The 27,793-nt window shown below is 46.9% G+C and overlaps 2 protein-coding genes across 3 annotated transcripts; one reads left to right on the top strand and one right to left on the bottom strand.

Moving 5' to 3' along the window:
• Positions 1-3,093: 3,093 nt before the first annotated feature.
• On the bottom strand, positions 3,094-8,976 carry LOC134883402 (E3 ubiquitin-protein ligase TRIM35-like). The gene is made up of 2 exons (XM_063911751.1): positions 8,776-8,976; positions 3,094-5,094 (listed from the first exon to the last, which is right to left on the bottom strand). The coding sequence occupies exon 2, from the start codon at positions 4,845-4,847 to the stop codon at positions 4,452-4,454; it is 396 nt and encodes a 131-aa protein (XP_063767821.1). The 5' UTR covers positions 4,848-5,094; positions 8,776-8,976; the 3' UTR covers positions 3,094-4,451.
• Positions 8,977-20,634: 11,658 nt separating this feature from the next.
• nicn1 (nicolin 1) lies at positions 20,635-26,768 on the top strand. Of its 2 annotated transcripts, none has more exons than XM_063911315.1 (7): positions 20,635-20,776; positions 21,771-21,908; positions 22,661-22,840; positions 25,097-25,210; positions 25,869-25,937; positions 26,055-26,159; positions 26,455-26,768. In XM_063911315.1, the coding sequence occupies exons 2-7, from the start codon at positions 21,771-21,773 to the stop codon at positions 26,494-26,496; spliced, it is 648 nt and encodes a 215-aa protein (XP_063767385.1). In that variant the 5' UTR covers positions 20,635-20,776; the 3' UTR covers positions 26,497-26,768. The 2 variants fall into 2 exon arrangements, with proteins under 2 accessions (XP_063767385.1, XP_063767386.1); XM_063911316.1 differs by having other exon boundaries at positions 20,650-20,776; positions 21,742-21,908.
• The last annotated feature ends 1,025 nt before the right edge of the window (positions 26,769-27,793 follow it).

Below are 27,793 nucleotides of genomic sequence, written 5' to 3'. Positions count from 1 at the left end.
CCGGGGAGCAGTGTAAGGAACGCTGCCTGGCTCAGGGACTCCTCGGTAGAATTGGATTTTCGGGGACTTGAACCGGTCCCTAAACCTCGGGATCTGTCCGTTTTGACTTCCTGTCGTTGTGCTTTACTTCCTGTGTGATTGTCTGCTCTCTCCAGCGGTGTGTCATCCAGTTCTTCGGTCTACACTTGCCTGTGTTTCAGAGAGTTCTCTGTCAGATCCTCCTGAACTGGTTCCCACTGTGTCCTGTGGTTCTGCTGTGGTTCTGTGTTGTTCCTTGTGCTAACGTGCTCTCCTGGTTTTATTTCCTGTGTCATGTCAGTTGCTTTTGTTTAGTGAAGTCTTGAACCAGTGTTGGAGTCAGACTGCCTTCCTCTCAAGGCCAGGATTAGATCTTAACTTTTTGTACATGTGGCCCTCATCATCTTCTTCAAAGAATTCACACTTTTTGTCTCTCGATCTTTTTTCCTTTTGATTTTCTTTTCAAACTTCTGATTTTTCTGAATATCCACTATTTCTTCAAAATGATCACTTCTTTCCTAAACGATCTGACGTTGCACGGTGCAAACTGGGCTTTCGGAAACGGCTGCAGAGAACGGTTTCACTAACTATCAGACGCTCTGATGAGCGGACAGAAAAACAGTCGTTCTGATGTGAGCAGAAACCCAAATCAGAGACAAATCCTAACGCAGCACATTTCCCTAAAAGAAGTGATGAGTGATTTTATTAAAGAGCAGGCGCTCGCTTTACAGGCCTAATGGATCTCCAGAGAAAAAACACTTCTAAAGGTAATGGAGGAGAATCATTCACCCTCACGTCGGGACATTCGTGCTCAGCTGTTATTACATAATCTCTGCCAATAACCTCATTGCTACCTGGGCTCCTAAAGGATGGGGTTTCTTATCTGTTCTCTTTAAGGTTCGGCCAGAAACCACCTTAATAAAAACCCTGCATTCATGGTGTCAACCTGAGCAGGTGGTGCAGTAACACAGGATCTGAGTGTGGTGAGTTTATCTACAGTCGCTCTGTAAGATTTAAACACACTGCTTTCTGGGGGGGGGGGGGGGGGTCAGATGAGTGGTCTTTATTAAAAGCTGTATGCGTACAAGATACAGCAGTGTGAGCGTGGAAGCAGTGGCAGGGTTTCCCCACAGCACTTCACAGCTCAGGCAGCGCACGCCTGCCGCCTTAACTAAGGTCTTCCAAGAAAATATATGAGCGATATTCGCCGTGTTACTCTGTCCTGTTTTCTGTCACTCCAAACCGTGACCAACACCAGCCTCCCTTCTCTGCAGAACGCATTGTAAAAAATAATTTAAAAAAAACGGGTCATGAATTTGAAAAACCAAAAATTGCTTCTTTATGCGACGAAGCAGGCCTACCTCACCCTGACTAAAGAGAGACGCACACCGCTGGAGAGCAGGGGACACTAAAGAGAGACGCACACCGCTGGAGACCAGGGGACACTAAAGAGAGACGCACACCGCTGGAGACCAGGGGACACTAAAGAGAGACGCACACAGCTGGAGACCAGGGGACACTAAAGAGAGACGCACACCGCTGGAGAGCAGGGGACACTAAAGACAGACGCACACAGCTGGAGACCAGGGGACACTAAAGACAGACGCACACAGCTGGAGACCAGGGGACACTAAAGAGAGACGCACACAGCTGGAGACCAGGGGACACTAAAGAGAGACGCACACCGCTGGAGACCATGGGACACTAAAGAGAGACACACACATCTGGAGACCAGGGGACACTAAAGAGAGACGCACACAGCTGAGACCAGGGGACACTAAAGAGAGACGCACACCGCTGGAGAGCAGGGGACACTAAAGAGAAACGCACACAGCTGGAGACCAGGGGGCACTAAAGAGAGACGCACACAGCTGGAGACCAGGGGACACTAAAGAGAGACACACATATCTGGAGACCAGGGGACACTAAAGAGAGACGCACACAGCTGGAGACCAGGGGACACTAAAGAGAGACGCACACAGCTGGAGACCAGGGGACACTAAAGAGAGACGCACACCGCTGGAGACCAGGGGACACTAAAGAGAGACGCACACAGCTGAGACCAGGGGACACTAAAGAGAGACGCACACAGCTGGAGACCAGGGGTGTGCGTCTCCGTCGAGTAAATGCTGCGCATGTCTCCTCAAGTTGGTTTAGGCTCATTTCTGAATCGTCTCCATTGAATCTCAGTTTGTGAAAAATATTTATAAACTCACATAAATCAGAATCACATCTAATGAAAGACACGGGCACAAAGGGTCATCAATCAACTTGTTTTGGTTGTTGTCAAAGGAAGACCCAACGAATCACAAGTAGATAGATATGCAACCTGTCTTAAAGACACACACACACACACACACACACACACACACACACACACACACACACCACCATGCTTTCATACATGCCTGTCACGTTCCATTCTCAGTAATATTACACCAAAAAGGTCAACAGGATGCACTGTGCTCCCTGTTTTAGCCCTCAGTGTGTGTGTGTGTGTGTGTGTGTGTGTGTGTGTGTGTGTGTGTGACACAACAGCTGCTGTAGCATGTCTGAGGGTGTCACTTACACAGACACAAACACACACACCCAGCACTGATGTGTGATAGGACACACAGACACACACACACACACACACCCAGCAGTGATGTGTGATAGGACACACACACACACACACACCCAGCAGTGATGTGTGATAGGACACACACACACACACACACACACACAGAAAAACACCCTCTTGCAGAGGAACTGTGTGTGATTGACAGCAGCAGGTGTGTATGATCCGGGGCAGAGTGTGTGTGAGGAGGATGACTGCTGCCTGTGGACAAACCAGAGAGAGTATGAACAGGTTACTGTGTGAGGGAGATCACTCACACACACCTGGGTAAACAGGTTGATTGCATCGAAATGCACAACTTATAAACGTGTTTCTATTTATTATGAACTAACGGAGAAGTTATACGCTCAAGATGTAAAATCAGAATCAGAATTCAAAGTGATTTATTTCCCCCGGGGGGAACAGATCAAATAAAACTATGGAACCAAATGTTAAACATCAGAGCTGAAAGTAAAATAGAAAAATGAGTTAATGTGAAGAAGGAGACGTTGACCTACATTGACCTTTACACTCACACAAATGATCCCAAACAGCAACATGCGTCCGTTACTGTAAGAGAAGGTCCCGGTTCCAAGAACCAATGTGGGTCAGCTAACCCTGAGGAACATTTCATCTGAATGGTTAAGTCTTTATTGAAAACAAGGACCCTGCGTAAAATGACTTATGACATGGTTTAGTTGAATACTGAATTGTGATTGGTCAATGGGGATACTTCAGAGGTCAGTATGACAGTAGTACAGAGTGCTGAGGAGCTGGACGGCCGACAGATCAGCAGAAGCAGACAGACAGGAACACGGTGTGGACTCTGAAGAGGTTCATTAAAGGACCTCTAATAAACAGGCTCCTCCATATCTAATGTGAAGTATTTACAATCTCATAACACCTGAGATTTAGAGCACAGATATCATGAAACGTCCCCAGTGATTTAAAGAGGCCCTCCTCTTCTCCTGCAGTCAGTAGCGTACCGTGGGGGTGCAGACAGGGCCTTCAGTAAACAATTGAAAAGCACATAAATACATATCGCATGTCTCCATTCCAGCCAAAGCAAGAAAGTCCTCTGCTATTACTCGTGTCACTGTGCACTGGTGTCACGTCACTCTGAAAGACGCGAACAGTAGCACTCAGCCGTCACTTGTAAACAAAGTCCACGCGTCGGTCTTTTTTAAGAAAGCGCTCAATCACCGCATCATGTAGATGTCCTTTCCAGTTGATTGAGCAGTCCTTTGTCAATGGAGAGAGACGCCAAAAAAGACAGTCTTACTTGTCCAGTTGTGTTCCTTGTGTAGGTTTCTATCCGAGCACTCCACTGAGGCTGCAGACACTGGGATAGTTAGGATCAGGCATGTGAGTGCATCCAGTTCTGCCATACCGTCTGCAGTCAGGAGATCACCTGTACTGTTAGTCTTCCTTTTTTAAATATTTCGCTTTTTCTCCAAAAGGACGCCTTGAAAAAGGTGTTTTCAGTGGACTGGCAATAAGACTTGCTTCGGCACTGGCAGCGGCAGCCATGTTTGTTTCGCTCTATAGCTGTGAAGGGAGTTCACGACAGAAGTTTAGGGCAGCTCAGGACACGCTGCTAGGCCCAGGGGGCGTCATTGAACATCAAAATGTGATTGGCTGATGAATCTGTCACTAATGCTTATTACAAATACAATGTGTTCTCTTTCAAAAGGGCCCCCGCCAACTAAAATAAAGGTGTTTAACAGACTTTTTGATGTAGGGAAATCCAGTACAGCCTCAACAAGTGTACTTGTTCCACTTTTGAGGATATTATACGATTAAAAGTTATAACTAAATACTCAAGAAAAGCCTTTTACACACACTTTATTTTGTTAGTTACAGGGCTAGCAGAGAAGGCCCTGACGAAGCTGAGGTTGCCCAGGTGTTTGGCCTGGTCTATCAGAGCCCCTGAGGGCAGCTGTGGATCCTCCAGCAGGGGGCGCTGCAGCCTCTCCACTGCAGCCTTGCAGTTGTGCAGGAAGGAGACGTGTTCAGCTCTCAGCTCCTCCTCTGTGGCTCTGACTGTGTGTGAAAGAGCTGCTATCTCTCTGCTCACAGCCTCCATCGTCTCCTCCATCATCCTCCTCTTCTGCTCCTCTTCCTCCCTCAGTGCAGCCATCCTGGCCTCCTCTTCCTCTTCCAGAAACTGGTGAAGCTTCTTAAACTGCTCCTTAATCTGCAGCTCTGTGCGTCGGGCCTGGGCCTCCATGTGTCCTGCTGTCTGATCAAACTTCACTTTAACTTCTTCAAAGAGCTTCACACAGGTTCTTCAGCACCAGGTTACAGGGGGGTTCTCCTCTTGAAGATTCTGTCTTACAAACTGGACACTCTCGTGTTGGTTTCTCTCTCCACCAGTTCTGCAGACAGGCTCTACAGAAGCTGTGGCAGCAGGACAGGAGGACAGGATCTCTGAAGACTTCCTGACAGACCGGATACCATGTTGTCTCTGAGTGAAGCTGGAAACACAGCAGACAGGAAGTACAGTCATGGCCTCTTACACAGGTGTGTCTCCTTTCAAAGTTCACAAGAACCATACAACATTTCTAAAAGTGAATGATCGACTGATGTTCTGTCATTTTAAGGATAAGCACAGAGCATTCTAGTCTTCATGGAGCTCCTAAAAACTATAAATATTCAGCTGTTGAGGTTTACAGCCCCTCTAGGGGAGTTAGTTTGGTCCGAAGCTCCAGATCTGGCCTGGTACAGTGCAGACGATTTACTGCTTGCTCTTGCTTGTGCTTACGTTTTTATTATCCTGTTTTTATTTTCTGTTAACTTCGAGCAGCGGCTCCTGGACATTAGGTTATCACTGGGACAGTTATTCTTTGTAAACAGACGGAGGGCTTTTTACAACCACTTCCACAAACTTCTACTGAAGATCACTACTGCCCTTGACCCTAGGTTTAAAGACCTTAAGTGCCTTCCAAAAGATGAAAGGAGTGAGGTGTGGGCTTCAGTACGTGACCTGATGATGAGAGAGACACGTGCACAACAACCAGCTGCTGAGACAACAGAGGAGCCGTCACCAAAGAAGAGGAGGAGGATGTCCATCTTGCTGTGTTCTTCTGATTCAGATACAGATGACGAGGAGGAGTCCATAGAGCATTGTCTGGATCGCTACAAAGCAGAGCCAAACATGGACATAGAGGGGTGTCCACTACAATGGTGGTCAAAGAGAGAGGGGGCACATGCCAGGCTGGCACCCATTGCACGCAAGTACCTGTCAACCCCTGCAACCACAGTGCCTTGTGAGAGGTTGTTCTCACTCTCAGGCCACATCATTCAAAAGAAGCGAGCTTCTTTGTCCCCTGATAACGTAAACTGGTCTGCCTCAGTCACTGGCTGAATGTACAGCAGGACTAAGTAAATGATGTCTTTGGAGTGAAACATGTTCAATGTTCTGAATTATTGTTTTGCACTGTGCATATGGCACCTTCAGCCATTCAAATGGTCTCTGAATTTAAATATACTTTCTGTGTTTATTCTACATTCATTTGATGATTGATTTTACATAAATATTCATTATAACTTTCAGTCTTAAGTAGAAAAATGCAATTAATTTATTGATAGATTAATCGCCATTAATTACAGAAATGTGTTTGAATCGATTGACAGCCCTGCTAATTATTCGTTTTGATCACGTTGTATTTTGCTGCTGTAACAAAAAACATTCCCAGTTTGGGATGGAGTCATTCTGATTCTGATAGTAGACCTACAAACTTTTTAAATGTTATTCATAGCATGTGCTCAGATCTGCTTCACATAGTAAACAGGTCTCTTCACTCAGGTGTATTTCCACAGGCCCTGAAAACTGCAGTCATTAAACCGCTCTTAAAAAAGGATAATCTGGACGCTTCAGTAATGAATAATACAGGCCCATATCAAGCCTCCCATTTCAGGTAAAACCATTGAAAAAGTCGTTTTTAAACAGCCGAGTCATTTCCTGGATTTGAATAACTGTTTTGATGTGTTCCAGTCAGGCTTTGGACCGCACCACAGCACTGAGACTGCTCTTGTTAAGGTCTGCGATGACATCAGCTGCAGAATCTCAGTGTTAGTATTATTGGATCTCAGCGCTGCATTCCACACTGTTGACCACAACATATTACTAGACCGACTAGAAAACTGGTTGGGGGACCACATCAGTCCAGGTCTGAGGTCTTTACTCTGAGAGAGGGGACCATATCAGTCCAGCTCTGAGGTCTTTACTCTGAGAGAGGGGACCACATCAGTCCAGGTCTGAGGTCTTTACTCTGAGAGAGGGGACCACATCAGTCCAGGTCTGAGGTCTTTACTCTGAGAGAGGGGACCACATCAGTCCAGTTCTGAGGTCTTTACTCTGAGAGAGGGGACCACATCAGTCCAGTTCTGAGGTCTTTACTCTGAGAGAGGGGACCACATCAGTCCAGCTCTGAGGTCTTTACACAGAGAGGGGACCACATCAGTCCAGGTCTGAGGTCTTTACTCTGAGAGAGGGGATCACATCAGTCCAGTTCTGAGGTCTTTACACAGAGAGGGGATCACATCAGTCCAGTTCTGAGGTCTTTACTCTGAGAGAGGGGACCACATCAGTCCAGTTCTGAGGTCTTTACACAGAGAGGGGACCACATCAGTCCAGGTCTGAGGTCTTTACTCTGAGAGAGGGGAACACATCAGTCCAGTTCTGAGGTCTTTACTCTGAGAGAGGGGACCACATCAGTCAGTCTGAGGTCTTTACACAGAGAGGGGACCACATCAGTCCAGTTTCTGAGGTCTTTACTCTGAGAGAGGGGACCACATCAGTCCAGTCTGAGGTCTTTACTCTGAGAGAGGGGTACACATCAGTCCAGGTCTGAGGTCTTACACTGAGAGAGGGGACACATCATCCAGTTCTGGTCTTTACACTGAGAGAGGGGACACATCAAGTCCAGTTCTGAGGTCTTTACTTTCTCTGAGAGAAGGGGTCCAAAGTTCGCAGTTCAGGTCTTTACCAAGAGGGGACCCACAGCCCCATCTGAGGCCCTTTACTCTAGAGGGGGGGCACTCAGCCCAGTTCTGAGGTCTTTACTCTGAAGAGGGGACACATCAGTCCCCTGAGGTCTTTACACAGAGGGGGCACTCACCCCTTTTCTGGGGGTTTTTAACTCGAGAAGGGGAGGGACCACATCAGTCCAGTTCTGAGGTCTTTACTCTGGCTTCCTGTCTGTCAGAGAACTGGTCTCAAAGTTCTGCTGCTGGTTTATAAAGCACTGAATGGTTCAGGCCCAGAATACACCTCTGATCTCCTGCTACATTATGAACCATCCAGAACTCTCAGCTCTTTTGGGACGGGTCCGATTTCTGTCCCCGGAGTTAGAACTAAACAAGGAGAAGCAGCGTTCAGTTATCATGCTCCAAATATCTGGAACAAACTCCCAGAACCCTGCAGGTCCGCTGCTACTCTTACTGCTTCTACATCCAGGCTGGAAACACTTCTTTTTGCCGCTGCTTTTAAAGAACTGTTCTGATCTCACACTGTGACTTTATTCATGGATTTATGCCTGTTGTGTTTATCTCATCACCTTTGCTCTTAAATGACTGTTTTTAAAAGCCTTGTTATAATGTTTCTGCACGTTGAATTGCCTTGTGTTGAAAGGTGCTATATAACATATCTGTCTTTCAGTCCGCCTGTCTGTCTGCAGGGAGGAAGAACAGCAAACTGCTTCCTGGTTTATCTGAGGTTTACCTGTAAAAGGTGTGTCTCATTCCACAAACACCAGCCACCCCTCATCAGCTCAACAGTGACTGGTTTTACATAATTTTCTCTCTACAGTACGGGACATTTGAAACTGCAGAGAGCATATAATGCATCCCACAGCTCAGTTTAACGGAGCTCTGATCTGTGGAGTATTGCAGAACATTCAGCTGCACAAAATAATTCACTCTGTTCTGGTGTCTTGGCACATTTTCCTACAATGAAAAAGGATTGTTCCTGTTTTTGTATTGGCGGCGATGGAGACGCATCACCCAGCCGGAAAACGTACATTTTTGCCACTTTTCTTGCGTAATCTTAATTCTCCTTGAGGTTAATATATGAACAGTTTAATTGACATGGTTTTAGAAACTGATTATCATCTATAAAAGTATTCACTTTGAGTGGTGTTTAGAGTCAGACTCACCTTCAGGGTGGGGGGGTCAGCAGGTTGAAGCAGCAGTGTTGTAGCTCCCTCTTTTCTCTCCTGTAGCTGAACTCAGAGGAAGGAGTTAGTTTGGTCTGAAGGTGAATCTGATCGTCTGTCTTTCAGTCCGTGTGTCTCTCTGCAGGGAGGAACAACCACTAACTGTTCCTGGTTTGTCTCAGGTGAGTCAGGTGAGCTTCGTCACGCCTCCTCTGCTGACGTTGCTGCTTCACCTGTCACGCAGAGGAGTGTCTCAGTCCAGAGCTCTGGTTCATAGCTGGATGTGTAGACCGTTTGTGATGCAGCAGCTCTGGAGTACTGTGGGGAAATCAGGTCACAAACTAACAGGACGCACCCCCATTTTCTCCAACATACTGATATACACCTGAACATCAGCAGGGGAGGACTCTGTCGTTTATATATCCTCCCTTTTTTACCCATCATGCCTCAGATTAGAGGGTTAAAGAAGTTAATAACGGATCGTCGATCAGCAGCATCAGTGCATGAGCTTGCAGAGAAGTGAGGAAGTACCAGTGATATTACCTCTGCTGTGTGTGTGTGTGTGTGTGTGTGTGTGTGTGTGTGTGTGTGTGTGTGTGTGTGAGAGAGAGAGAGAGAGCAGAGCACAGGCAAATATATGAGGGGCCATGTAGGCCAAAATTCAAACTCACCTCACACATACACAACCTGCAGTTCATCAACAGCCTGACGTCAGCTTTATACTTCTGCCCATTGCATTCAAGAAGAGAAATCACAAAGCTCATTTTCAGGGGAAACCAGGGAGATGCTGCTGTCAGGGACCACTAAAGAAAAACCTCCTCACTCCACCACTCCTTTTGGTAATTTTGGAAGGATTGTTCCCTGAATGTGGGCCCAAAGGATTGTTCCCTGAATGTGGGCCCAAAGGATTGTTCCCTGAATGTGGGCCCAAAGGATTGTTCCCTGAATGTGGGCCCAGTGTCAGTCGGGATAGATCTCATGTATAAATTATCTTTAGGGCTCCAGAAGACAGAGACCCTGTATTGTCGTCGTCGCCCCCCCCCCAGTCCTGAAGAGGACGCAGTAATCCAAACAGCAACGGACTCCAGTGGAGTTAAATCCCTTCCTGTTCCCTCGTTACATGCAGGTGCGTTTGGAGAAAGCATTGAGACACAAACAGAATAAACAGAGTATATAATTGTCCTGTCGGGTTCCAGTTGGCCTGCTGGATGAACGATTACAGGGGACACTCTGTCGTCCGTCTTTTTGACTGAAGTTGGTCACAACTGGAGTCCAGTAATGAATTTAACGCTTTAATCACGTTTAAATTAGTGACATGAATAGTATAACATCTTAACAACAGTTAGGGTTGATCACCTTGATGTTTATGAAGTATGTTTTTATCGATATTTCTAGCATAATAACTCATAATGAAGACACTGCTTTGCTGCTGTGTTCAGTGTTATGTGAACGTTGCTTTTGCCCAGCCTCTGCGTTGGAACGTTTGTTTCAAGGTTTCAAGGTTTTATTGGTCATATGCACAGCAGATACAGCGTATATGTTGGCAATGAAAATCTTATGTCGCGTGCTCCTCCAACAACTCAACATACATGGTGCAAAAGATAAATAAAATAGTGCAAAAAGAGAGAAGAATATTTACAATATTAACAATACAGATTTGAGGATGTGAAATATATACATATGTGGAATACATTGAGAGTATTTAAATACTTTACACTGTTGAATGAGGAGGTATGGACAGATGCATATATTATGTATAGCAGATGTGTATAATATATAGATATGTGTGTACTATAAACAGATGTGAGTAGACATTCACACAGCTCAGGAGTTCAGTAGTCTTATAGCCTGTGGTATAAAACTGTCTCTGAGTCTGGTGGTCTTGGTCCGGATGCTGCGGTACCGTCTGCCAGACGGCAGCAGACAGAACAGATTGGTGCTGGGGTGATGGGGGTCCTTTAATATCCTACCGGCCTTCTTCCTACACCGCTGGGTGTAGAGGTCCTCCATGGATGGCAGCTCCGTCCTGGTGATGTGCTGAGCAGTTTTCACCACCCTCTGTAGAGTCTTACGGTTGAGGGCGGTGCAACTGCCATACCAGGCGGTGATGCAGCCAGTCAGGATACTCTCGATGGTGCACCTGTAGAAGTTGCAGAGTATCCTGGAGTCCATGTTGAACTTCCGCAGCCTGCGGAGGAAGAAGAGCCGCTGTCGAGCCGTCTTGGATATGACCCTGGTGTGATGTGTCCATGTCAGGTCCTCACTGATGTTTACCCCGAGGAACCTGAAGCTGCTGACTCTCTCCACAGGAGTACCGTCGATGGTGATGGGTGTGTGTGCCTCTCTCTGCCTCTTCCTGTAGTCCACAATCAGCTCCTTTGTTTTGCTGACGTTGAGATGGAGGTTGTTGTCCTGGCACCAAGATGTCAGGGCTCTGACCTCCTCTCTGTACGCCGTCTCGTCGCCGTCTGTGATCAGGCCGATGACGGTCGTGTCGTCAGCAAACTTGATGATGGTGTTGGAGCTGTGTGTGGCCACGCAGTCGTGCGTGAACAGGGAGTAGAGGAGAGGGCTGAGCACACAACCCTGAGGGGCTCCGGTGTTGAGGGTCAAGGTGGAGGATGTGATGTTCCCCATCCGCACTGCCTGGGATCTGCCCGTCAGGAAGCTCATGATCCAGTCACAGAGGGCGCTGTTGAGCCCAAGGTCCCTGAGCTTAATGATGAGCTTGGAGGGCACAATGGTGTTGAATGCTGAACTGTAGTCAATGAACAGCATTCTCACATAAGTGTTCCTCTGGTCCAGGTGGGAGAGGGCAGTGTGGAGGGTGAGGGAGATGGCATCATCCGTGGACCTGTTTGCTCTGTAGGCAAACTGCAGGGGGTCCAGTGAGTCGGGGAGGGAGGAGGTGATAAAAGTTTTGACTAACCGCTCAAAGCACTTCATGATGATGGAGGTGAGTGCAACTGGGCGGTAGTCATTGAGGCAGATGGGTTTTGTCTTTTTGGGGACAGGGACAATGATGGACTCTTTAAAACATGTGGGGACTACAGACTGGAGCAGTGACCTATTGAAAATGTCTGTGAACACATCTGCCAGCTGAACTGCACACACCTTGAGAGCACGGCCAGGGATGCCATCAGGTCCTGGAGCCCTGTGTGCGTTGATCCTTTTCAGAGATCTACACACATCTGCACTGGTTAAAACCAGTGAGCAGGGATCCTGGGCCTTTTGTGCCTCCACAGCCGGGGGCTTCTCAAAGCGTGCATAAAATGTGTTCAGTTCATCTGGGAGAGATGCAGACACTTCCTCAGCACCACTCGTTGTCCTTTTGTAGTCTGTTATTGTTTTTAGTCCAGACCACATATTTCTGGCGTTGGAGCCCTTGTAGTTCGACTCCACCTTGTCCCTGTATTGTCTTTTCGCACTGCTAATAGCTCTCCGGAGTGCATACCTGGAATTCCTGTACTCATCCAAATCACCGCCGCTGTGCGCGATGGCCCGTGCTTTAAGTTTAGCTCGGACCTCGCCGTTTATCCAGGGCTTCTCATTTGGGAATGTCCGTACAGTAATCCGCGGCACGACGTCATCGATGCATTTGCCGATGTAGCAAATGACCGCGTCAGTGTGTGTGTTTATATCGTCCTCCTCAAACACACACCACTCCGTGATGCCAAAGCAGTGGCGGAGAGCAGAGTCAGACTGCTCGGACCAAAGCTGCACTGTCCTTGTCACAGGTCGGTCCCTCTTCAGTCTCTGCCGGTAAACGGGGAGCAGAAGAAGAGATATGTGGTCTGACTTGCCGAAGGGGGGGGGCGGGGGAGGGCTTTATATCCATGCCGGAAAGGAGTGTAAACATGGTCCAGTGTATTTCCACCGCGCGTGGGGCAGCTGACGTGCTGATAGTATTTCGGCAGGACTTTCTTCATGTTGGCTCTGTTAAAATCCCCGGCCACAATAAATGCGGCCTCTGGCCGAGAAGTCTCTGTCCTGTCGATAATCCCATACAGCTCCTCCAGCGCTGTGTTGTTGTCAGCGTGCGGCGGAACATACACTGCTGTTAGAACAACAGATGTGAACTCCCTCGGCAGATAAAAAGGCCGGCATCCGATCATGATGTGCTCTAGGCTGGGAGAACAGTCCGAAGAAATGATCTCCACATCTGAGCACCAGTTGTTGTTAATCATGAAGCAGACACCTCCTCCCTTGCTCTTCCCTGAGTTTATTGTCCGGTCCTGGCGATGAATGGAGAATCCGTGTGGAGCAATGGCGGCGTCCGGTATCGTGGGGTCGAGCCAAGTCTCCGTGAAAACCAAAACATTACAGGTCTTAATGTCCCGTTGAAATGCCACCCTGCTACGGAGTTCGTCCAGCTTATTATCCAGGGATTGGACATTTGCCAGAAGTAAACTCGGTAGAGGAGGCCTGTTTTCACGTTTCCTCAGCCTGACCAGGACCCCGGCCCGGGAACCTCGTGGTCTCTTCCTCCTGCGCTCCACAGGTAGAGCTCCAGCAGGTAAACACGGAGACTCTCCATTGTTTGCAGGTCGTCGTGGATTATTGCTGTCCACCAGCGACCTGATGTGTAAAAGTTGTTCTCTATCATATTGGATGATAGGGCTCGCTTGGGCGGTTTGCATGTTGCAAAAAAAGTTAAAAACAACCAACAAAGTAAAACAATAAAAACACTAAGATGTGGAGTTGTTGAGGAGCTCGAGACACGGCAGCCATCCTCGGCGCCATTTTAAGGTCAGTTTACACACATTGGTTACTTCCTTATATTTGACTTACTGTTAACTAACTAATGTTAACATAACTGTTGGCTGGAAGTACACAGCTTAATCTACCTTATTTACCTGGCCATTGTACTCTCAGCCTGAGATATCAATCACTTCAATAAATGATAAAAAAAAAAAAAAAACAGGCTCAATTTCGGCTGTTAGCTTGTTGCTAGCGGGTTGTTAGCTTGTTGCTAGCGGGTTGTTAGCTTGTTGCTAGCGGGTTGTTAGCTTGTTGCTAGCGGGTTGTTAGCTTGTTGCTAGCGGGTTGTTAGCTTGTTGCTAGCGGGTTGTTAGCTTGATGCTAGCAAGATGCTAGCGGGATGCTGGCGACCTCACGAGCTGCCCTGCCGAACAGCGCGTATCAGGCAGGTGATGTAAGGAAGAACACCTCGATAGAACAGACTGTCTAAGCTTGTAAACCGCTCGGTACAGGGTCCAGCCTACGGCTGCGGTGCTGGTTCTCTATAAATCCATGCTCAACTGGACCTTCAGCTTCAGTATTTTTCTTCTTCTTTTTAATGGCGACTTGCAACCAGACGAGCATTATTGCCCCCTACTGTATCACGGTAGCATTGTTCTTCAATCTTTGATATATCCGTTACATCACAATAACGTCCGTTACAGCAAGAATCCTCCTCACACACACACACACACACACACACACACACACACACACACACACACACACACACACACACACACACACACACACACACACACTAGGGTGGCCAGACGTCCGGCTTTAGGCCGGACAGTCCGGCTTTTCAATGCCCTGTCCGGCGTCCGGCGCAGCATCAAGCCGGACGCGTATTTGTCCTCCTTCTTGAGGCACTAGGCTTGAAGAGCGGAGTTCTAGAATCTTTGCTGGGACGCAGCACAACGTCCAATGCCGTAACATATCTGTTCTAACAAATGATTGGCTAAGAGCGGTGTCAGATAAATATCTGCTATATCATTGGTTAAAAACGTAAACAAGGCTCCATGTGCTGCCACTTCATACATATGCCGGCTTCTTTGACAGAATGTTTGCATCATGCCAAAACGTAAGACCTCATTCAATCCAGAATGGACGAAAGAGCACGATTTTATATCTAAAACCAGTCGAGACTCCTTTCATGGCTTCTGCACACTTTGTTGTTGTGATTTTGACATAAGCAGTAAGGGAAAAGCTGCCATTGAACGACATGCGGATACGGAGAAGCATAAAACTAATAGACGTGCGGCAGGTACCTCTTCAATGAGGACATTTTTTCGTGAAGCCTCGTCGCCCCTGGATAATAAAATAACCGCTGCTGAGCTGTGCAAGGTTTACCATGCTGTAAAGCAACACCAGTCGTACAGAAGTGTAGACTGCGGCGTGAAAGTGGACCGGGAGATTTTCAGTGACTCGCCCACAGCTAAAGGGATGACTGAAGCAGCTGCCCCCTTGCCAGTCAAAAAAATGTGAAGCAGATGTTCTGCTTTTTTATGAAAGAGCAAAGAAATACATCAGTGAAAGATATGACTTCTCTGACACAAGCTAGCAAAGTGGCCAAGCTTGGCCTCAAAACTTCTGTGCCATTTGAAGACTACAGTGCTGCTGTCCAGGCCTGCAATCTGGACATTGATATGGATGGACTGTATGAGGAATATGCCATGGTGGAAGGTTCCTTCAGCTCACCAGAAATGGAAGGTTGCCACAGTGAGGAACGATATTTGAAACTGTTTTCCAAAGCAGATGTACCACTTGTGAATCTCAGGAAGGTCAGCGCCTATATTTTCTCCATCCCATGCAGCAATGCACACACAGAACGTGTCTTTTCAATGATGACAACTGCATGGAGAAACGAGAGGAATCGCCTGGATGTGGACAGTGTCAAGGCTGAGCTGCAAGTGTGTGTCGATTTCACTTATCCCTGCACAGAGGTGTACAAGAAGTTCATTGAAAACAAAAAACTCTTGGATGCAGCCAGGAAAGAACAGAAGTATTGCAGATAGACAATCAACTACTTTGGTGAGTACACTAGTCTTATGATTTCACTGATGGGCTGCATGAAATATTTATATTTATTGGGTTGAAAACAATACAGATGTTTGAAGGTTGATAACAGTATTCTTGCTATGTTGTTATCTGTACCAGTCCCTGCAGGATATAAACAGGCCCAGGGGCAGTGGGGGCTTGGAAGCCATGATGTCAGAGGTGCTGTTGTCTCCTGAGCTGCTACAGAGGGTGAATGTGGAGTTTGCCTAAATACAGGTGGACTGCTGTACACACACACACATATACAGATGAAGACACTGAAGACAAGTCCCCAAAAGACTGAAGCACTTTAGAAATGCTATACCTTTTGAGCAGTTGAATGTGAATGTTGTTGTTTTTTACAATCTCCTTTGTTGTTTACATAAAAGGTTATTTATGCTTTTCAAAAAAGCATTTTTGTATTATTATGTATGTTACCTGTTATTTGTTTTTTCCATTTAAGTCCACACATGTTATGCTTTGTAGCACTCTGCACTTTAAAAGATTCATCTCAGTGGTCAGTTTTTGAACACCACAATGTATTGAATAAATACAAATACTGTGAACAAACCCTTTTTGACTTTTCATTCATCTTTTTTCCTATTCAGCTACACAAACATCATCTTTAAACCACACAAAATTGTATTGTAAATGAGAGTATACCAGAGTCCTATGTACATCATAGTAATTTATTGATATGCCGCATAATGTCCTCCTTTTCGGTGTTATGGAAATGGTCACCCTAACACACACACACACACACACACACACACACACACACACACACACACGCATAGTGGAAACACATGCATATTCCCTTCTGAGCATTTTCAATAGTATGTGTGAGGTTTAATTTTCAGTTGTGGTGTGTGAGGTGAGTTTGAATTGTGGCCTACACGGCCCTTCATACAAATACACTGGACACACACACACACACACACACACACACACACTTCATTCTCGCTATCAGACCGTTGTTAACCAGAACAGACCGTTGCTAAGGAGGATCAAGGGTCCAGTCAAATCTATCTGCAGTAGGAAGTCCTGTCATCTGTCAGAACTGCTCATGTATTTTATTTATGTACTATAGAGCTCGTTGCGGCTTCCTCTGCTTTTGTTTATTTGTGTTTGTTTACTGCAGTGAACCTCCGTGATGTGTTTGATGGCGATAAAGAGATTGTGATCCTGACGGAGATCACAGAGTAAACACAGATGGCTGCACAGCTCCGACCTCTCTGAATATCTGGATATTCCTCTCCTCTCTTCTGGTCCCCCTCCCCCTCTTCTGTCTCTCTATGCCTCTCACAGAGGACAGTCACATCGTCTCACTTCACTGCAGATCTGGGAACATCTCACACCAATATGTCACTCGGGGGGGTGGGGGGGTGGGGTCGTAAAGGAATCACAGAGAGGAGGAGGACGAGGAGGAGGAGGAGGAGCAGGAGGAGGAGATGTGAGGAAGATGAGTGAAGGAGTGGAAATGAGGGATGACCCTGGCGGGGGAAATGAAGACAGAAAGACAACACGGTGAAAGGTATGAACTCATGTGCAGATCTTCAGGCTGTCACTCCTCAATGATGCCGCCTCTTCCTCCTCCGTCAGTCTGCCGTCAGCGGTGCGGGAACCAGGAGATACGATGTAAGACTGTAACATATTCAGAACCCCCAAAGTGCTCCGACACAATAAGATAGGATATACTAAATGACTGCATTTATACAGAGCTTTTCAAGTCTTTACGATAGGACAGGACAGGATTTGATAAGATACAATATGATGATTAAAGAAGCTTCGATTTGTTATGATGCAATAAGAACCGGTACAATGTCAAAGTAAGACACGATGCAACTCAAAACCATTTGATTTTATAAGATAATAATAGTAAATGGACTGGATTTAAAACCCCCAAAGTGTAGGATACAATAAGATAGGACAGTAAAAGCACATTTAAAGCACCAACAATATGAGTACCATACCATATGATAGGATAACATTTGATACTTTTCAATACGATTTGATTTCATAAGATAGGATATTACTGAATAGACTGCATTTATATCAAGCTTTCTACGTCTTTACAGTAGTGCTCATAAGCGATAAGATAAGGTACACTACCATACAATAGGATCGGATATGATTTAATTAATGAGATACAATAAAATACAATCAGATACAAGACGCTTCATGTCGAGAGCATACAATCAGAGTCCATACAATGAAACAACTCAAGTCCATACGATACAATATACTGTACTATAGCTATAAATGGACTGCATTTATAAAATGCTTCTCAAGTATTTACGACCCCTTAGTGAGCGTTCGGGCTCACACCTGGGTTCCCAATGATGGAAGGACCACTGGTACTTTGAAACCAAATATAGTTATTTCCGCACAGTCCGTTAACAACATTCTTGCTGGCTCGTCGCTCTCGTCCGGCATGGGAGGTGGAGACAGTTCTCCCTCAGGACCCAGTCTACTGCAACAGAACCCAGAACCAGGTTACGACCAGGACTTTAATCAATGCCTGATTACCTGATCCCGATCAGCTGTCTGGCCTCCTGCTGAGCCACTCCTACCACTCCAGCAGCCGGCGCCCTAACCACACCCCGCTGCCACATACCCCCACCGCCTGACTCAGGCCGGGACCTCGCCGGCCGAAAGCTGACTCCCCCCCACTCCGCCGAGCGAGAGAGGAAATCAGCCACGACCATCTGGTTACCCGGCCTGTGGATCACCTTGAAGCTGAAAGGCTGTAACACCAGATACCACCGAGTGATCCGGGCGTTGGCATCCTTCATGCGGTGGAGCCACTGGAGCGGGGCATGGTCCGACCAGAGGGTGAAAGGGCGCCCTAGGAGGTAGTAACGCAGGGTGCCGACCGCCCACCGTATGGCGAGGCACTCCTTTTCCACCGTACTGTACTTCACCTCCCGCTGAGCGAGCTTACGGCTGATATGCAGTACGGGTTGGTCGACCCCCTCCACCTCCTGGGACAAAACGCCCCCACCCCACTGTTCCAGGCGTCGGTCTGCAAAACAAAGGGGAGAGAGAAGTTAGGTGTGTACAGCAGTGGCTTTCCACAGAGGGCTTTCTTAACCCTCTCAAACGCCAGCTGGCACTGCTCCGTCCACTGGACTGGATCTGAAGCACCCTTTCGGGTCAGGTCGGTCAGGGGACTGGTCAGCTCAAAAAAGGAAGGAATTAACCGCCTGTAGTAGCCGGCCAGCCCCATGAAGCTCCTGACCTCTTTTCTCGACTTGGGCCCCGGACAGGCGGAAATGGTGGCTGTTTTTTCTACCTGTGGCCGCACCTGCCCGCCGCCCAAGTGGTACCCCAGATACCGTACCTCCCTCCGCCCAACCGCACACTTCCTCGGGTTGTCCGTGAGCCCGGCATGCCTCAGGGACTCAAGCACCGCCCCCACCTGCTGCACATGCTGCTCCCACGTCTCACTGTGAATGATGACATCGTCCAAGTAGGCGGCAGCATATGCAGATTGGGAACGCAGGACCCGGTCCATGAGCCGCTGAAAGGTGGCTGGGGCCCCAAACAACCCGAAAGGAAGTGTGACAAATTGGTACAAACCGTACGGAGTGGACAAGGCTGTTTTTTCCTTCGACTCTTGCGACAGGGGAATCTGCCAATAGCCCTTGGTTAAATCCAGTGTCGTGAAAAAGTGAGCCGTGCCCAGCCGATCCAGGAGTTCGTCGGCCCGGGGCATTGGATAAGCATCGAATTTTGGACTCTCTGCTCTTCCTCTCTCCTCTTCCTCTCTGCTCTTCCTCTCTGCTCTTCCTCTCTCCTCTTCCTCTCTGCTCTTCCTCTCTGCTCTTCCTCTCTCCTCTTCCTCTTTCCTCTTCCTCTGTTCTTCCTCTCTCCTTTTCCTCTCTGCTCTTCCTCTCTGCCCTTCCTCTCTGCTCTTCCTCTCTCCTCTTCCTCTCTGTTCTTCCTCTCTGCTCTTCCTCTCTGTTCTTCCTCTCTGTTCTTCCTCTCTCCTCTTCCTCTCTGCTCTTCCTCTCTATTCTTCCTCTCTCCTCTTCCTCTCTGCTCTTCCTCTCTGGTCTTCCTCTCTGTTCTTCCTCTCTGTTCTTCCTCTCTCCTCTTCCTCTCTGTTCTTCCTCTCTCCTCTTCCTCTCTGCTCTTCCTCTCTGTTCTTCCTCTCTGTTCTTCCTCTCTGTTCTTCCTCTCTCCTCTTCCTCTCTGTTCTTCCTCTCTGCTCTTCCTCTCTGTTCTTCCTCTCTGCTCTTCCTCTCTGTTCTTCCTCTCTCCTCTTCCTCTCTGTTCTTCCTCTCTGCTCTTCCTCTCTGCTCTTCCTCTCTCCTCTCTGCTCCTCCTCCACCTCTCTGCTCTTCCTCTCTCCCCTTCCTCTCTGTTCTTCCTCTCTGCTTTTCCTCTCTCCTCTCTGCTCTTCATCTCTCCTCTTCCTCTCTGCTCTTCCTCTCTGCTCTTCCTCTCTCCTCTTCCTCTTCCTCCTGATATCATCGTAACTTCAGTCTTCTTGTATCAGAATGTTATCCTAGTTCTTTAATAGTTTTCTAATAGTTATATTTTTGGTCCTTTTCTTACAATTGGATTCTGTGTTTTTATTTACGCGCTAAACAAAAGTCCTTGTGTGTTTGAAATTACTTCTCAAAATAGGAAGAGTGTGAAGGAGGAGATTGGAGCAGCAGAGGTTTCCACTGATGGAGTCAGGCTGCCCTCTGCTGCAGGGCTGAGGGAGGAACCCTGCAGGAACCTGCTGCCACAGAACGCAGAGCTGCTGTCACATATTCACCCTTCAGAGGGCTTTCCGGGAAATGCTTTCTTAGTCACTTCCTGCAATTACAAGAATATGATTCAAGCACCTGTTTGAGGATATTCAAAGGTACATGTCCATTAAAGTGAATCTGTGAGAATGATGCAAACTGGTAGAAAAGACAACATTTTTGAAACGCAGGCAACTGTACCTAAAGAATGTAACACTTTCTTACAAGATTATTACATTGGATAAAAGCATTTTATATTTATGATTGTAGATGTTTGCAATGAATACGCAGTGATCCTCAGCAGCTGAGGGGCTGCTGGCCCTTTAAGACCCTCTGTCGTCATGGTTACAGTCCGGAAGTAGCAGAGGCTCCGTAGCATGTCAACAGAAAGACCTTAGTCTACATTTAGTCCACATTTCTTGATTTATTCGTCTTTTAAACACTGTTCCTCAAACTGCTCCTCCTCCCTGGAACAAAAGGTGAGTACTGAAACAACACAGAGGTATTTAACTGATGTATTCGACCCGCATTTATCAGATACTGCTGATTCATCCGTTAGCTGCGATGCTATCAGCTATGATAACGTGCGGCTGTGTGTTCTGCATGTCGCTGTCCGTGGTGCCGAGAGAGCCTGAGAGAACCCGAGACAGAGTCTGAGAGAGAGCCTGAGAGAGAGCCTGAGAGAGAGTCTGAGAGAGAGCCTGAGAGAGAACCTGAGAGAGAGTCTGAGAGAGAACCTGAGAGAGAGTCTGAGAGAGAACCTGAGAGAGAGTCTGAGAGAGTCTGAGAGAGAGCCTGAGAGAGAGTCTGAGAGAGAACCTGAGAGAGAGTCTGAGAGAGAGCCTGAGAGAGAACCTGAGAGAGAGTCTGAGAGAGAACCTGAGAGAGAGTCTGAGAGAGAACCTGAGAGGGCAGGTTTAGTAATGCTGATAATGAACCCGAGGACAGATCCAGGAAACTGTTGACACACCTTGAAATGTGATCACCAGCTCCAGAATGACATGTTGTTAGTTATAGACGTAATGTGATGCAACACAACAACACAACAACACAACACAAACACACACAAGAGTATCGGAACAAGTACGTGTACTCATACATGACGTCGTTTAAAAAAAAGAAAGAGGTAAAAGTATAACTTATAAAAGATATTCAAAAGAAAACTATTTTCAGCCTGTTGTAAAAATCACGACAATGTTTTCGCAAAATACAAATGTGTGAGGAACTGAGTTCAGTTAATATTCCAAATGTGATGAAGGAATTCAAGTTAGAGCAGAAGTTAAAGAGCTGGTGAGCAGAACGGTTTCCTCCTGTTGTGCAGGACCTACACTACTGAAAACAACACGCCGTGCTTTAATGCAACGCACCACCTTTTCTGGGGTGGATAAAGAGTGTGTGCGGAGGCTTCCTTCCAGCAGTTAAACATCCCTGTTGCTCCCTGCAGACGATGTGTGATTCAAATCTGTCCTGCAGATGAGCGGCAGCAGCGAGGACGTCCGGCCCGTGGAGAGCAGCATCAAACCCCCGGTGTATCTGCACATCGGAGACACAGAGGCTCTCTCCGGGGTCTGCGTGGTGGACGTCACCCTGCCCTTCGGGAAAACGGTCAATGTAAGCCAACACTGCCAACCCATATTCAGTTTAACTCATTTAACCCTCTACATGTAATGCAAGCTGTCCATTCAAACCACTGTATGTCCAGCTGCATGTATTCATGCTTTTGTGTGAAGCCTGCAGCAGAAAACCATGTTACCTTTAGCAGAGGGACCAGAGTTATGGTTGAAACCTGCTCCTTTCTTTACAGAAATATTGTTACTCCTTATGACTTATTGTTTCTGTCCATCAACAGGAGAAACTATACCTAGTGTATAAAAGTCATAAAGGTGAAGCAAAACACATAAATGTTTGATATCTTGAATATGGATAACATGCAGTCCAAAACAAACGTGAATCTGAATCTATCTTCAGAGGGACCTCGAGCTGTTTCATACTGACCCAGTTTTAAGCATTTAGTCCTAATTTAAGTCCTTTTTAATGTAGAGCTTCAAAGGCGTTATCTCTGTTTGTCTTTGCTTAATGCTGAGGTCTGCATGCACACCCACCCACACACACACCCACACACACACACTAACCAGAATCAGAATACCTTTCATCATGTATCCAAATAACTTGGAGCTATTGTTTGAATTCAGGGACCTTTGAGGTACGCTGTTAGGAAGAAAAAAAAGAGGAATTTGTGTGTGTGTGTGTGTGTGTGTGTGTGTGTGTGTGTGTGTGTGTGTGTGTGTGTGTGTGTGTGTGTGTGTGTGTGTGTGTGTGTGTGTGTGTGTGTGTGTGTGTGTGTGTGTGTGTGTGTGTGTCAGATTGACGAGATCAGCTTTAAGAACCACTACACGGCCTCAGTGAGTGTGCGTCTGCTGAGGACAGCCCCCGAGCAGGAGGCCCCTGCTAAGTGGGTCACTGCTGTGAGAGACCTGCCTCTGATGGAAAACCCCCACACTGAGGGGGGATCCCAGGACTACTGCTGCATACACAGGACACAGGTGAGCTGTGTGTGTGTGTGTGTTCTTAAAGTGAAGTTCAAAGTCCTGAAAAAAGTCACAACTCTAAATAAAAGTCAACAATGTGAGAAAAAGTCTAAATTGTCACTTCCTAAAGAATTTGACTTTTAAATTTGGACTTTCCAAAGCGTCCCACTGTCTGCTCATCGCTCTACCTCCTTCTTCATGCGGCCCTTATCATCTTCTTTTAAATCACACTTTTTGTTTCCCAATTTTTTTTCCTTTTTTGAATTTCAGACTATTTCATCAAAATGATCACTGACTTTGAAAAAGGTAAACATTCCGAATGTTTCTAAAATGTAATCCTTCCGAGAAAAACTTCAAGATTCTGAAAAAAAGCTGAAATATTGTAAACAATCAGAAGACCTTTGAGAAACAAGTCCAAACTCTAAACACAAGTCAACAATGTACAAAAAAAAGGTAAACATTCTGGGGAAAAGTCCAATTTATGAGCGGGTCAGAATCCTGAAGAAATGAAACTCTGATGAGGAGGTCAAATTCAGAGTGAAATCCCCAGTGAGAGAGAAAGGTAACATAATGAAAAGTGGTTCTTCTCTTTTGAACTGGCTGAGTATGCACACGTTATTAAGAACACAATAGTGAAGTGGCAGATACGTACACCCTGGTAACACGCGTTACAGGAGGGTCTATTTTATACTTCCAGTGTTTCTGCACACCAGGGGTATTCCACTCTATGTGTGGGAGGGGTTCTTCCAGGGGCCGTGGTGTTTGTACAGCCGGACCAATATGTACCTTGTGTACTACACAGCTAGCGCTACAACACATTATATGTGATAGGCTAAGGGGCGGGACATCTGTAAGCGGTGGACCAATCACAACAGAGCCGGCCAGCTCACCAATCAGACAGAGTGTTGCTCTGTGTGATGACGTGTGGAGCCTCAGTTCTTCTTCATGTCTCAATGTTCTGTACACTGAGGCAGCCTCAGTTCTTCTTCATGTCTCAATGTTCTGTACACTGAGGCAGCCTCAGTTCTTCTTCATGTCTCAATGTTCTGTACACTGAGGCAGCCTCAGTTCTTCATGTCTCAATGTTCTGTACACTGAGGCAGCCTCAGAGTTCTTCTTCATGTCTCAATGTTCTGTACACTGAGGCAGCCTCAGTTCTTCATGTCTCAATGTTCTGTACACTGAGGCAGCCTCAGTTCTTCATGTCTCAATGTTCTGTACACTGAGGCAGCCTCAGAGTTCTTCATGTCTCAATGTTCTGTACACTGAGGCAGCCTCAGTTCTTCTTCATGTCTCAATGTTCTGTACACTGAGGCAGCCTCAGAGTTCTTCTTCATGTCTCAATGTTCTGTACACTGAGGCAGCCTCAGTTCTTCTTCATGTCTCAATGTTCTGTACACTGAGGCAGCCTCAGTTCTTCATGTCTCAATGTTCTGTACACTGAGGCAGCCTCAGAGTTCTTCTTCATGTCTCAATGTTCTGTACACTGAGGCAGCCTCAGTTCTTCATGTCTCAATGTTCTGTACACTGAGGCAGCCTCAGAGTTCTTCTTCATGTCTCAATGTTCTGTACACTGAGGCAGCCTCAGTTCTTCTTCATGTCTCAATGTTCTGTACACTGAGGCAGCCTCAGTTCTTCTTCATGTCTCAATGTTCTGTACACTGAGGCAGCCTCAGTTCTTCTTCATGTCTCAATGTTCTGTACACTGAGGCAGCCTCAGAGTTCTTCATGTCTCAATGTTCTGTACACTGAGGCAGACAGTTAATGGAGGCTTCCTTCAGACGCTGCTCGGAGTCTGACGGTTTAAAGGGTAATGCTGAATTACGTTTATTGGGGATTGTTTGGGATATTTACTCTTCAAACCACTGCAGTCATTTGTAGTATGGAGAATAAAACTGCATCAGTGTTTTTCTTCCACTCGTAACATTTGCTGGTTGTTAAAATGGAAATAATGTTGACCGTGATGATGTTTAGTCATCTCATCACTTTCATACACTGAATACTGTGGACAATCAGGAGGTGAAGTGTCTCACCCAGGGACACAACCACATGCTGACGGCAGAGGGACTGGAACCAGTGCTCCACCACAGCCTCCCTTTCTCCTTCAGACACTTGACTTGACGTATTTCTTGTGGTAGAACAAGACGTTAAAACCTCTTCAGCTCGTGTTAACCTCAGACCTTATTTCAGGAACCAGAAACACATTCAGAAACCATTGACCTCCAGACCAGGGGACAGGAAGTGCTGAGTCATGTTCTTGTGTTTCAATAGATGCAGGTGGATCCGGACCACGTGATCTCTGTGAGGCTGATCCTCAGACAGCCATCCTCCACCTGGCTCTCCTTCAGCCTGGAGGACATCAGGATCTTCCCTCACTCAGAGCCGGTCAGAAACTACTTCCTTTTGTTTTCAATAAACAGACAAACAGTCACAAGTAAACAAAGCTCAGTAACTCAACGACAGCAGAGGGACAATAAGGGACTTACCGAGCGGTTTTCAGATCCACTTATCCTGCAGACACAAAGGATAGAAATGGAATAAAGATATTTATGTAAACACCAGAAAGTAAATGTGTTCTAACAAAATAAAATAGAGAACAGAGATGTAAAATACTAATCCCAATAAAGATGTTTAAATAATGTGTGGGTGGGTTAGCTTCCCTACAGCAGTGGTGCTGCTCTGCAGGGGGTGATGAGTGAATGACTTCCTGAGGAAGAGCTATGTGAGCAGTCGGGTTGGAAACAGAAACATGTGTGTTTGGTTAGATTAATGACGGAGTTAATTTAGGATCATTTATGTGATGATAGCAGCATTGAAGCTAAAGCAGACCCTCTCCTCTTGTTCTGGGTCAGGGTCTCACTGTAGTATTCAGAATGTCCACCAGAGGGAGTCGGAGTCCTACAGCACACACAGAGGGTCTAACTGATGAATACACACACGAAATAAAGCTCACCATTTAGATCAACTTTAGATCACCCTGCAGTATTCTAGCATGGTGGTGAAACCAGATGCATTCAAATAGTGTGTGCCCCCTCCCCCCCAGGACCCGGAGAAGGAAGTTTCTGATTGGCTGTCGGACCTGACGCTGGTCGACCAAAACACCGACCTCGAGGTACACTTCAGGTTTTTGTGTGTGTGTGTGTGTGTGTGTGTGTGTGTGTGTGTGTGTGTGTGTGTGTGTGTGTGTGTGTGTGTGTGTGACTAACAGACTTCCTGTCTGCCTCCTCAGGGTCTCCCGGACCCTCAGACGGTTTCCTCCAGTCTGCAGCAGATGTGGGCTCTGACCGAGGTGATGCAGAGCAACCAGACCACGGCCTCCATCGGACGCTTTGACGTGAGTTACACAAACGCACACACACATACATCTCACACACACTTTACATGTCACACACAGCTCAGATATTTAAACATGACGTGTTTCCTGGAGTGTGTGGAACAGCTTTCAGGAACCAGAACGGTCAGTTTGTGAATGCGTTTAAAGCTGTGTGTGTGTGTGTGTGTGTGTGTGTGTGTGTGTGTGTGTGTGTGTGTGTGTGTGTGTGTGTGTGTGTGTGTGTGTGTGTGTGTGTGTGTGTGTGTGTGTGTGTGTGTGTGTGTGTGTGTGTGTGTGTGTGTGTGTGTGTGTGCAGGTGGACGGATGCTACGACATCAACCTACTCTCCCTGACGTGAGCCCGCGGAGCCTCTCCCTGCTCAACGCTCTGCGGAGGTCAAGCATAATACATACCTGCAGAACCACAACCTGAGAGAGCAGAGTAACACTGTGTGTGTGTGTGTGTGTGTGTGTGTGTGTGTGTGTGTGTGTGTGTGTGTGTGTGTGTGTGTGTGTGTGTGTGTGTGTGTGTGTGTGTGTGTGTGTGTGTGTGTGTGTGTGTGATGTACCTGTTATTTCCTGGCTCTTAACTGATTGATCTTCAGTGAATAAATGCTCTGATCTGAACCCACATCATGGTTCCCTTTCTTTTACCAACCAAGGTGTAGAGACGGTTTGTCCGTCAAGGCGACGTTCTTTTAGAACTGCATGCTCTTACTTTGAAAAGCAGCAACTAAATCATCACCTGAACATACAGTAGCTGAGTTTTTCTTTCATACCCATGGGTAGTTTGTGTCAGATGTTCTCACACAGAACTGAGATCCACGAACACAAACTGGATCAGAAAGCCCTGATGTCAGAGAGACATCGTCAGAGGCTTTTCATATTTGCAAAAACGTCTCGGTGTGGAAGGTGTTCCACATTTAAACACGGGTTCACACATCAGAATAAAAAACAGAAACTCTGGATCAAGCTCAGACAGAGAATAAGTACTCTGGAAAATCTACAGGTAAACCAGAAGGAGGAGCCCTTACTGGTCCCACAGAGTGAAAACACACTTTAAACCCGGACTCTTGTCTCCACCAGAGGGCGCTGTTGTCCTGCACATCGCTGCACAGCCCCCCTCCTCTCTGTCTGCTGTCCCCCTGTATCCTCTGATCAGACTGACTGATGACCTCACTGTGTGAAGGCAGAGAGCTCCAACAGAACCACAGACCATAATAAACCCAGTCCTCCTCACTGCTGTGTCACAGCTGCTGCCGAGGCTCTTATGAACAACCTTCTGGACCAAAATCCAATCTGAAGCCGAGCTGGACTGTCAGAGCGGCGCTAATCGCTCCACACAGCGAACAGAGCCGGTCAATCATAGCTCCTCGCGTCACACTCGTTAGCCCGTTACTGACCATTCCTCTCCGATGGTTCCCCCTGAGAGCGCCAGTGCGTTAGCAGCGCTCTGAGGGGCCTCCGTTTTATTCCTCCAAGTGTCCCATCTCACATGGGGTTAAAGACACAGATAGAATCCGCTCACACTCCGGAGTCTGCAGGATGTCTTCGGTCTGATCCTGCTGCAGAACATCACAAAGCTTAGGTGAAGACAGAGGGTTTGTTATCAGTGAAGTACAGCCATTTCCTTCCAGATAACCAGAGACGTTTCTT

This window comes from Eleginops maclovinus, chromosome 20 (assembly GCF_036324505.1).
Source record: "Eleginops maclovinus isolate JMC-PN-2008 ecotype Puerto Natales chromosome 20, JC_Emac_rtc_rv5, whole genome shotgun sequence".
NCBI classification, from domain to species: domain Eukaryota; kingdom Metazoa; phylum Chordata; class Actinopteri; order Perciformes; family Eleginopidae; genus Eleginops; species Eleginops maclovinus.
Note: the sequence above shows the minus strand (reverse complement) of the source record. Positions and strands in the feature narration are given on the sequence as shown.

What these genes read in the sequence shown, in the direction of transcription:
- LOC134883402 (XM_063911751.1), bottom strand. Translation starts at nt 4,847, where the DNA reads ATGGAGGCCCAGGCCCGACGCACAGAGCTGCAGATTAAGGAGCAGTTT.
- nicn1 (XM_063911315.1), top strand. Translation starts at nt 21,771, where the DNA reads ATGAGCGGCAGCAGCGAGGACGTCCGGCCCGTGGAGAGCAGCATCAAA. An exon ending in GCTGCATACACAGGACACAG is followed by an intron (nt 22,841 to 25,096) that starts GTGAGCTGTGTG and finishes GTGTTTCAATAG; the next exon opens with ATGCAGGTGGATCCGGACCA. An exon ending in CCTCCATCGGACGCTTTGAC is followed by an intron (nt 26,160 to 26,454) that starts GTGAGTTACACA and finishes GTGTGTGTGCAG; the next exon opens with GTGGACGGATGCTACGACAT.